Here is a 12,138-nt window from a genome sequence, read left to right as displayed (position 1 = left end):
ATTAATAAAATTATATAATTTATATGATTATTTATTCTTCTGAGAAACATCATTGGTACTTGTATCAATGCTTGGTCTCTCATGATTCAAAAATATTTTATATTAATTATAATTTATTTTCTTTCTCAAACTGCGTCGATTTTAGAAAAAGTCATTTAAAAGTGCTAGTGACCGTATTGGCTACCGTCATACAGTACATAAACAATCATGATCCATATTACTATCTAAAACCATAGTCTTGCATGAATGATATCGCCGTTACTAGAGAGTGAGAGAACCGTGAAATTAATATCAAAACATTCTTTATATGTTTTGACAAATATAACCTCTTCATTAAACAAATTCATCTTCAACACCTTTTATGGGTGTGATTTACTTTTTCTTTGTTTTTTTGGCTTTGATTCTTAGAAATTCCCCGTAATAAAATATAAGATAAAGAAGAAGTAGAAGAAGATGGAAGACGTTTCTTTTGATGAATTAATAAATAGGTGTTGGGGTATTATGCATATCTCCTCCACCAAGAAGCTTGGAATTTGTCTTTGCTACCTAAATTCACTGTAACTGGCCTCTTCATATCACAATGTATTATTATTTTATATATTAAAAAAATAAAATAAAAGATTGGAAAAAGGGTGAGGTAAGGTGGAATCCTCGTCACCCTACTAAAAATTCTATTGCACATTCAAGGGAAAGGTAAAAATTGGGACCCACTTTTGTGTTTATTTGAAAATAAAATAAATTTGGATTTATTTTAATTTTTAATTATATAGGGAACATATCCAGATATCCATATCCCTTCTAAGTCATTTCATTGCAGTCAATATATACGGACACGTGGTGGGGTCTGGGCTAGCCTGGAGGATCCAATTATAGATGAGTAAATGATACGCATCCAACGGTCGACGTCATCTAGCACCGATTTCCGAGTCGAACCGGTTGGTGGTAGGGTGACACGTGGGAGGGGGAGGAAACGGATAAGATAAAAGAATGAGAAATGATGATGGTGAAGTAAAAGAAGTGGAGGGGAGGGGAGGGGAGGAAGGTTCCGTAAGATCCACGTCAGCGAAAGGAAAGAGAGAGAAGCTTTCAGAAAGTAGAGAAATGCGACGAAGCGCAGCAGCGGTGGGAGAGAAAAAGAAAGAAACCCACTTGTGAGTGTGACTTGTGTGGGCTTTCGAAAATATCTTTTTAACCCTTTCTCGTGTTTTTTTGGGTTCTCTCTTTCTTTATTGCTGATCCAGTCATAAGTCCAAAGGGGTATTTTAGGAAAGTAAAAAGCCCCAATTCCTAATTCCCTATTAACTTAATGGGCTAACGTGGGCCCCCCTCTCTATTGGGTGGTGGTGGTGGTGGTGCTCGTGGTGGTGGTGAGGAATGGTTCGATGTGGAAGGTGACGTTTTATGCGGGACCCACACCCCACTCCTTCACACCAGCAAGTAACAAAAAAAAAAATGTAAAACAACATGAACAACCAAAGTAGAGAGAGAATCATGGAGATGGGACTTGGATGGAATTTTGATGGATGATCGAAGCAAACGACCGGCCTAGGTCTCGTCTTTCGCTTTTTTACTGTGCAAAGGAAAATAAAGAAACGACGCCGAAACCCACGCTGACATCCGCCGCATAGCCGCTCCACTCATGAACCACAGGAGCACAACTATCGCCGAGTCGCCGGCGCATGGACCATTGATTAACAATTGCTTAATTTATCACTGTTCTCTGGTCTCGTCTTTCTCTCTCTCAGACATAAACACAAATACCTGTTCTGCGCTCTCTTATCTATTACGAAAGCTTACTCTGGTACATAATGGTAGCTGACAAAAACCGCCCATAGAGAGTCAGAGAGAAAGAAACAGACAGCCCCACAGCGACCGACCATTCATCTTCACCCGACCACCACCACCACCACTGAGATTGTCAGACACAGAGACCAGAGATTAGCACTACAGACGGATCTATACAAACACAAGCACACATACATTATATTACTATGACAGCAGCCACGATAAACATGTACTTCTCATTTTCTTCGATTCCCATATGAATATTTTACAGCTAAATGCTAGCATCCAGTCATACCTGCATCCTTACCCACTTGCAGGTTTGAGCCCTTCCACACCTAACTATCTCTGTTGCGCAAAAACACAAACATACACTGGGTTCCACTATCAGAAAGGATAGATCACTAATCAGATCTAGCAAATCATATCCATATTCGAGAAGTTTTTTGAAAGAAAAGATAATCAAGGAGACGAGAGATAGAGATGGAGAAGAAGTAAATAGAGTATTAATAATTATTATTGCCGCCATAAGTCATGATTAGCTGATACAAAGAAAGGAGAAGAACAAAAAAAAGATTACCGGCAGATTCATCTTTCTCTTCAACTAAAACTCATTCTAAATAATATAAAACAGAGAAATCATGTGCCGGAGTTCGCCCCAAAACCTCACCGGGTTCCCCCAAAAAAACCGGGTCTCAACCAAAAAGATCTCAGGAGAGAGAAAGGAAAAGAAAAAGATCAAAGCGAGCAGAAGAGCTCATGTGAACATCTGATTCACATGGTGATACATATCACTCGCTTTAACCTATCGAATTCTACAGTACTATTTTTGTCTTCAAAAAAGTTTCAAACGAACAAATCAAGAAGTTTCCGTTCTCCGCCGCTTCCCATATGATCATGGCTGTCGAAGCTTGTTGTCACAGACTCCTCGGAATTCATGGACGGAGTGGTTGGTCGCCGTTTCTCCTGCTGCTGCTGCCTATGACGATCATGATTCATGCCACCAAACCCCGCCGCCACTCTCTTGCTATGAAACCCTGCCGTCAAGGTCAAGTCTAGGTCGCCGGATTGCAGCAGTGATACATCATCCATGGTCTTCCTCTTGTTGGAAGTGATGGTGTGGGAAGCAACCCTATATACCGGGAACGGATCACGCAGCTGCTGCTTGTACGAAGAACTCATCACAACTTCCGAGGCATCGTCTGATTCAGGCGGAATTCTGGCGACGAGAGCTTCCATGGTTATGGGGCGCAAGGTGCCGCCGCGTAGAACAGTCTCCACCGCCGCCTGACAAACGTTCCAATTCCCCGTCCAGAGCAAACCAACAGCTCCGTTCACGGGATTCACCGTGCGGCCACATGCCTCGAACAGTAAAGATTGAAAGAGAGCTGAAACAGTTCAACACAACAAAGTCAGTCAGAGAAACAAACACAAACACACGTACAAGAAAGGATGAGAGAAAGATAGCCAGTTCAGGTAAAGCCGAGGTTAATTAATTACCAGGTCTCTGATTCTCGGGAACAGCAGAAATAAAGGACATAAGCCCTGCACGGCCGAAAAACTTTGCTACAAACACAGTAGCGTGACCTTGTGCTTCTGGACTCTCAATCCATTGCAGACATGGACGAAGAATGCAGGACTCACTGCATCCCTTTCGGAGAACCCGGCAACCATTGCAACTCATTTCCTTTCTAGCTACCTGCTTCAAACTCTGCAAATCATGAAGCAATACAAAGATTCGATGCTGATGGAACGAGCTAAGTCAAGAATAATTAATGTTTGATAAGAAGAAGATGAAGAAGGAGAAGGAGAAGGAGGAGGGAGAAGAAGAAATGAAGGAAATGAAGGATGTAAGTGAGGAGGGGGAGAGGTAGATTTATATGTTGGTGGAAAGTTGAGGAAGAAGAGGTGACCTGACCAGACCAGATCAGACCTGACCAGAGGTAGTAGTAGGGATTACCAAAGCATAGTTAGGGCCAAGGGTGGTTTATTTTGTTTTGTTTTGTTTTGCTTTTATTTTTGTTTGTTTGTTATTATCCTATCCACCACATCACCCTTGCGATGGAGTCGAATAATAACAACAATCAATAGCAGCAGAAAAACACAACAGCAGCAAGCAAGAACAAATACAAGACAGAATGGAAGAGAAGAAGGTGGGGCCCACGAGGGTTGAGTCATAACTCATAAGACTCATGAGGGGTGGGGGGGTGGGGTTTACCGGTTTAGGTTAGGTTCCAAACTCCTGGGCGCGAGCGGCTCCGTGTTTCCGCGACTCCTTGTCTTACTGCCGTTGGATTCCGATTCCTTGCGTGGATATTATCATAAGTTCTCCACTTCTTTTCTCCGCTTTTTTTGCCCTTTTCTTAAAGCAAAATATTCTTTTTCCTTTTCTTTATTTATTATTCTTTATATATTCTCAATTTACAGTTTTAGCCACAAAAGAATCTAAAATTACCCATATGCCATGTATGTTTCAAAGTTGTAATGGATTGTTGTTTTGATCCTTCCATCACCGTCAGACTAATCTTAGCCGTTGTATAGCTAATATACCAAACTAAGGGATGATTAGATCAAACAAAATTTAAGGTCCCACGTATCAATATCACTGACTTGGATTACCACATTAAGTTCATCTCTCAAGCTCCATGACAGCCACCATTAAAAGCTTAGAGCCCACTTCGATCTGCCTACCGTTTGTTACTTTCATTTCCATGGGGTTTCAACTTGAGTCCTCTTGAGTAATAAACTAGAAATGATATAGACTTTACTTCAGTCCTGCGCCCTAATGGTGTAGGACAGTCCTACCGACCAAATCAGCCATCAGATCGAGATTTCAAGTTGAAATCTCAATCTCGGCCGTATAAAATCAACTGTTGAGATCGAAATTTCGGTCAAAATTTAGACCAAATCCTGATCCTACGCTCGGCAAGACCGTCCTGCGCCATTATGGCGTAGGATTGAAGCAAAATCACATTGATGTTGATCAATTTTAACTAGTCAGATCGGAACATTTTAACCTTCACTTATTACATTGGGACCATTTATATGATATAAATCTCAATCTTTGATTACATACATTCCAATTCCAAAACTTGAAAACGTTATCCATGTTTTGCTTTGTGTTATTAAATATTTTATTTAAAAGAAAAAGGTTAAAAGAAAATTTGTTTTTGAAGGTAATGAGTAGAATCCATATCCACACAAGGTAAAGAAAGTTAGAAGGCATTAATCTTTTGTAGATATGGAGATGGACCACTCTATACATATCAGGTTTCACTCTCATGTAGAAGCCACCTACTAAAGTAATTTTTGATAATCCAATAAAAATTAAAATATTAAAGAATTGGGTTCTTCTTCAATCACCATTAAAGCTCTTCCTTCAACAAAGCTTTTAATTTATGTTAATAGGGATTTACTAACAAAAGAGGCATTCTAGAGCATTTTCTCATAGAAAGCAAACAAGAACAGTCATATGGTTTCTTCATCAAGAGTGAATGAAAACTGTAAACCAATTTGGAATACTACTAATGGCCAACTTCTGTACGACGCAGCCAGAAAGGCCTTCAAACGATGCTAATGCGATATGGTGTAACAAAAGAGAAATTTCAACCATTGCATGTGAGGGAAAACAGAAAAAAGAGGACTTTAACCTTCATACCTTAAATTTACTAGTAAAACACAAAAGCCTAATTGAGTTTAACATAGACCGTAGAAGTAAAGAAAATGTTCCTGGTGCTCTTTGTTTTGACCACCTCACACTTGTCATACTTATGTGTCATCTTTATTTCCATCCACACAATCTACCATAGTTAGTCCAAACGGATTAAGCCCTGAAAAGGAGAAATTGCTTCAGTGCTGCGCATCACTAAGCTGCGAATGGTGTGGATGAATTCTGGTGGTCGATTGAATCTCGACCATCTGTTTTGGTTTTCTTTTCTTTTGAACTATACCACTAAAACCGGAAAAAAAGAAAACAACAAAATGGGCGATCGAGATCGAATCTCAACCACCACTTTAAATCTGGATCATTCGCAGCACAAAATCCAACTCAAAAGAAAAGGAAATTGCTTCAATGCTGCAAATGGTGTATGAATTCTGGTGGTTGAGATTCAATCTTGTGGTTGAGATTCAATCTCGACCATCTGTTTTGGTTTTCTTTTCTTTTTTTCGGTTTCAGTGGTGTAGTCAAAAAGTGATGTAGAAATTTTGTTTTATTCCATTTATATCCCATGCAAAAACGTGTAAACAACTTGGACCTACTGAAAAAAATTATGATTTTTATCTATATTTGTTTTGGGTTTCATAACATTCCCTGGTGGATCGTGTTCAGGCATACCCGTGCCAGGTATAATTTCAAGAATCTGCTCTCAACAACACTTACAGATTCCAAATCAAAATCTGAGAAGAATTGTGGTAAGAAGCCACAAGGAGCCCAAAGGACTAGGCAATGCACGGCAACACACATCACAATTGGGGTTTATAGAGAAAACAACCAGTTCATTCAATCAAAGTGAAATGAGAAGGATTGAAAGGTGTTGCCGTGTAATGATCTCTGTTCAGGTGGTTATGTCTCTATTTTCCACAGGAATTGTGTCTCTATCCATTGATGAAAGATGAACTGGCCACATAAAAAATGAATGACTTCAAAAGTGGAGATGGATAGATTCAAATGGGCATGTCAACATCAGCTGTCATGTTAAATGCTTTCCTCTTTATTTGAGCTTTTTCCCTCCTGGATAAGAATGTGTCAATCAGATAAGGTTTACCATTCTGATTGATTACAGAATTTTTTTTTACAGAGCTCTTTTTGGGCTTCCGTAGAAAGTTTTAAAATATGGAACCCACCAGGGGACCTGTTTCTTAGTTCTCTCAATCGAAATCATGGTGAATCGGTTAGCCTAGCCTCAGGTAAGATCAAAGAACTCCTGAGTCAAATAGTCCAATTTCTCCAAGTTCTGAAATTATTGTGTTCATTTTCAAAAACAATGTGGATAGACCAATTTCAATTGATTACTCAATTTGAACTTTTGTTTGTGAGGATAACAGGTGAGATGCCTTTGTACGTTTCAAAGTACAGCCCTCCAATGAATCAATTCTAAGTCCTTTTCTTAATCCTTTATCTTCTACAAATGTTGACTCATACCCTCGTGGGCATTAAACCCTTCCCCATCTCAAAAGGAAATAAGAAAAGACTAGAAGCCTTAGAAAGTTGAGCCAAGAAAGAAACAATGAAAGAAGCAAACTTAAATTGCTACACTGTTTAGTCTATATTGTGATGCAGATTACATATCTAGCATTATGGAGTAAGAAAATAAAGAACAATCGAGTTTCAAAATATATTATGGATCTCTAGTATCTAACCTGAGAATGCAAGCCAAATGCAACTTTAATCATTTATGAATTTGAATCAACAGTTCAAACAATGTAAAATTTTCAGAGTAGCATTTCTGTAGCAAGACTACTTTCACTGTTACTTGGAAGACATCAATCCTACTACCTACGATACTTATTCTTCAAGACAGCCAATGATGTGCAACAAAGTGGAACCAACATAGGAGGGGAATATATTGTGGGTTCCACTTGTGATTTCCCACACTTAAAATGTTATTCCATCAGCACTAAGTAGAGAAAGTGTCACACAGAACCACATCTCAATGTCATAAGCATGTCCAAACCTGTTGTTTGGGTTTCCAACTCTGGAAGGAAGTAAAATTAATAACTAATAATTGTCACTAAAGGTTGAACTAGACTATGACATTGCATGCTTGACTCATCTAAACCTTATCCTCTGATCTTTAGTATGTGTGTGTGACGTGTTTCTTCCCACATGAGAAAAAAAAAAGAATTAATTTTCTGTGAGGTTTAGGATTTGTCACAAACCCATATAATAATTGATGTATCAACAATAACAATGTAGTAAAGTCGATAGATGATAATTGGAAACAGATACAAGGACGGAAATGAATTGACAAATATGTCCCTGTCTCCTCCTCCCCCTAGCATGTTAAGTTTGAACCCTTACTGTATGATCTATGACCTATTAAAGTTTAACAAAAGGAAAGCTTTGATCGGTACTGGTATACCCAATACATATTGATCAGTAATGCCAGCAACCAATACCTTAAACTGCATCCATGTACAAGATGGCTTGAGGAAAACCTACTAGTTAAATGTTGCTGTCCCCAAGAAACCACAGTTCAAAGTTCAAGCATGCATCTTGAAAGCAGGAAGAAAATAAAATACCTGGTAGCCAACAACCAAATGTTACAACCTATCCAAAACTCTGGATAACCGTGAACAGCATCCATGTAGTTTAACATGGCCCGAGGAGAAACTATCCTTTATATGCTGCTGTGACAACAATATTTCAAAGTTCAAACATGCATTTTGAAACCAGGGTGAAAAGAAAATACCTGGTGGCAACAACCAACTGTTACAATCTATCTGAAATTTTTTCCATACCAAGTATCACTGTTTACACTGGGCTTTGATGATCATGAATGAAGTTGCTAACATTCCCATCCTCAAAGTACAACAGAAACTTACATCAAATCAATGTGAGCACACTATGAAGGTTGTTCACCTAAAACTAATTGCTTCAAAGTTCAAACATGGTAACCTGTCGGATACGCACGCAACTAAATAACCATCAGGATTTAAAGCCAGCTAAATATTAAGATTAACAGGAACGCATGTCGCCTGCTGATGCAAGAATATTGCCATCCATTTACCAAATAAGTAGACAACCAGAAACTTTAATTAGAACTTAATTGTGGAGATAAACTCAGTCCTTTGTTCTGTAGCATCTAATGATTCTTTTGTTCTGTAGCATCTAATGATTCTTCTTTTCACCATGGGGGGCTTCAGTAATGACTAGTTTATGCTTTTATTCTGGTAGGTTTGAACTAAGCTTTTAACATTGAATTTTAATTTCCCATATTCCCATAATAACTTGCACAGTTATAAATCATCACTGGGCCTAATACATTATAGAATGGGCTGGTTTTGGTTTTGTAATCAGGGACCACACAGGATTCCCCATATTTGCAGTGTCCAAACCTGGAACAGTAACCTCAGCCCTCATTACAGAAGCCACGGCAATGTGCCCGGCTCCCTTTGATGGAGTTCATGAAGGGGTCGACATTGCTCACGTGGAGTCAGACTGCAGAGAACTGATTACTATGTTTTTAGGCCACAGTAGGCCTGTCCAAATTGAGGTAGCACCTGTTATAGAAGACATCCTATAGCTGGGCTCACTTTTTCAGGAGTGCTAGAGGCTGAACTATGTAGCAGACCACCAAGCAAGGAGGGCTAAGTCGGTGATGTGCACGACTATTTGGCTGATACCCACTCCTTGATTACAAAACCTTTGTTCATTCTGTTTCCTCGGCTTCGCCCGTCTGAATAAATGAAGTTCTTAACCCCACCCCTGCCCCCAAAAGAAGAAAAAAAAGCATTATACATCTTCACACTTTTTTCTTTTTTTTCGGGGGTGGGGGGGTTGCTTCCATATAATGTTATTCACTGACAAGATAAACACCAATGTGAATTTCAATTGAAGTCCTTTGTTCACTGATAGGATAAACATCAACAAGAATTTCAGACAACGTTGTCATGTCTGCTGCTTTCCTAAGAATTTTTTGTACACGTAGGAAACAATTCATTTTCCAACATGAGAAACACACTTGGAAATGCTTTGGTGCAGTTACAAAAGACCTGCAAATCCTGTTCCAAGGATCCAAGCTTCTAGAAGCTTTGGATCTGATAAACCTCTAGTGCCAAATGTGTACACGCTTACCAAACAGAGGGGTCATTGGGGATCATCCCCAAACTGTGCCTACGTGGAAAAGAACAACCGTATGGCCTACGTGTAAAGTGGAATTTAGTTAGGTTTTCGATTGTAATAAGGCCTACATGGAAAGGAACAACAGCATGGTCTACGTGTAAAGTAGAAGTTAGTTAGGTTTTTTATTGTAATAAGGCTTGGAGGAGGAGAAAGGAAGGCAGGGAATGAGTAAGTAAAGTGTGGGAGAGCTTAACTCAGGGATAGAAGAAAGGGAGTGAAGAGCAAAGAACCACAGCTACTGCAGATTCAGTGCAGAGCTAATGAAATTGGCTGCAACAGGTAAAATCTCCTAATCTGATCTTCAATCTTCTATTCATCGAGGTGTGGGGTGTGGTGTTTGGTGTGTGAGTTAAGTGGGGTCTTAACAAATTGCAATCCAGTTAGTTACCCTTGCTTTAAATTGTCTCAACCTGCATCTTCATCACATCAAATTGCTGCCAACAACTAGGCAATGTGGGTTTCATTTATTGATCCACCAATTTCAACACTGTAACAACCGTGCCTAAGATATGAAAACCTCCTTCAGATCATCCTAGAACTTGTTACAACTGCAAATGGTGCCTAGGCTGTCCTATCTGCACTATGAATAACCCTCCTAGTGAAAGAACTTCTCAAATCAAACAACCACCCAAGGGCTAAGGCTAGCCTTCTTCAACTCAAAGTTTTGATTTGCAGTCCAAATAGTTACAAACAACCTTCCCAATTGCTGGCCAAACTAGATCACTATGTGTCGCATGTGGTTCTCAAAATATACAAAGAAAATACATCATTGTAGACGTAGATGCTCACTTGCCTTACCTTATCCACCAGCACCTTTCATGAGTGCCAAATGCCCAATGTTCTTCAACATAAGAATGACGCAGTAGGCAACACACAGTGTCTAGAAGACTCAGCTTCTAGGATTGTTCAACAGCCTTTGCCCAACCTTTTAAAAGTTGCTATTATTGTTAGTGATGACTTGCACACTTGCACCACATTATAAGAAAATCCTTGACTTCTTTTAATAGCTTTAAAACATATTATGTATCTTTCTTCTCTTTAGATGAATCAACATGCTTGAAGAACATAGTCCTCCATTGCAGTTCAACATAAAGGATGATGGACTGTCATGGATCTCCATGGTGCTCTGTTAGCTATCAATGTACTCTTTGTCAACCTTTCTCTGTCATAGAGCAAAAATACATTGTACACCTCATTTGGGGTTGGCCCCTTCACTTTGGTCCGCCTTATCTCATAAAAGCATATAGAAAGGACTAATCTTGATCTGGGAGTTGGCCTTATCTAAGTTACAAGAAGCTCATCTAAGGAGCCCTTGAATGCTCTATCATGGAGAAGTGAATCACTTCAAGTTCAAAGTGCTGAAAGAGCAAGCCAAGTGGTGAGGAAAGACATCTACAGCTCAAGAATGGAATCTGGTATCACCATGAAAAGAGAGCTGGTTGGAGAAGATCTCCACTGAAGACCCCATTTATTTGAGGTTCAAGACTGAGGAGAGTTGAGTTGTAAAAAAATAAAAAAAAAAAAAATACTGAACATTAAAATTACTTTTTATACCATGTAAAAGATACTTGGACAAACATTAAGTAACTTAATCAACATATGTTGCAGAAGTAGCAAAGGATGAGAAGTAGATTTTTTTAAGATGCTGAGGAAGAAGAAATTTGAGGGTCCCATCTGCTCACAGCTTCTATAAACTACATGGCTCAACCCCTCTGCATTGTAATATTTTTATTTGCATTCAGGATATTTGACAAAATCAGTAGGGGAACAAAAAAGCCATTTAGTAAGGTCAAATCTAATAAATGGCAACTTCTAGCATTGCCCAAAAGTAGAATATGAACCAAAAGGAACAGGACAAGTATGTGAACATAAGGACATCACTTATATTTGCTTGGAGTTTGGGCAGTTAGTAAAATGTCAATCAAATTTTTCAGCAATCCCTTCCAGGTTTGGACCATGAAACTGTTAACGAATATACCATGATTTAGCAGTTAACACACACTATCTAGTAGGAGTACTGACAACCATAGCACCCTAACAGGTGTTAACATGTTAACGAAATTGTGAGGCATTAAGCTAAATTTTCTGAACACATCTTGTACAAGTGGATTTTTTTAAAAGAATATCCAATTTATATAGAAGGGAAAAATATTAGTTAGCAAACATTGTCTAGGAAGAATAATGGCAACCGTAACACCTAAAGCTATTCTTTTAATGAAAGTCTGAGGCATTAAGCTAAATTTTATTAGCACATCTTGTATAAATGGATTTAAATAAATTTTTTTAAAAAAAAATCCAACCTACGAAAAGAGGTGGGAGAAAAAAAATAGTTAGCACATACAATCTAAGAGGAGTAACGACAACCATAGCACCCTGAAATTATTAACACTAATGAAATTCTGAGGCATTAAACTAAATTTTATTAACACATCTTCTAGAAATAGATTCAAAAATAAAAACTATCCAATTCATATAAAAGGGGAGAGAAAGTTAGATTAGCATATTCATCT

At 38.7% G+C, this 12,138-nt stretch overlaps 1 protein-coding gene across 1 annotated transcript; it reads right to left on the bottom strand.

Annotated features, from left to right (window-relative positions):
* Window positions 1-2,092: 2,092 nt before the first annotated feature.
* On the bottom strand, window positions 2,093-3,602 carry LOC149014618 (LOB domain-containing protein 37-like). Its single transcript, XM_089155839.1, has 2 exons — window positions 3,283-3,602; window positions 2,093-3,170 (listed from the first exon to the last, which is right to left on the bottom strand). Exons 1-2 carry the CDS (start codon window positions 3,464-3,466, stop codon window positions 2,629-2,631), a joined length of 726 nt encoding a protein of 241 aa, XP_089011965.1. The 5' UTR covers window positions 3,467-3,602; the 3' UTR covers window positions 2,093-2,628.
* Window positions 3,603-12,138: the final 8,536 nt, after the last annotated feature.

Source organism: Hakea prostrata, chromosome 5 (assembly GCF_041222555.1).
Source record: "Hakea prostrata isolate BN-2017 chromosome 5, UWA_Hpros_2, whole genome shotgun sequence".
Taxonomy (NCBI): Eukaryota; Viridiplantae; Streptophyta; class Magnoliopsida; order Proteales; family Proteaceae; genus Hakea; species Hakea prostrata.
This window is presented reverse-complemented; position numbering and strand designations above follow the sequence as displayed.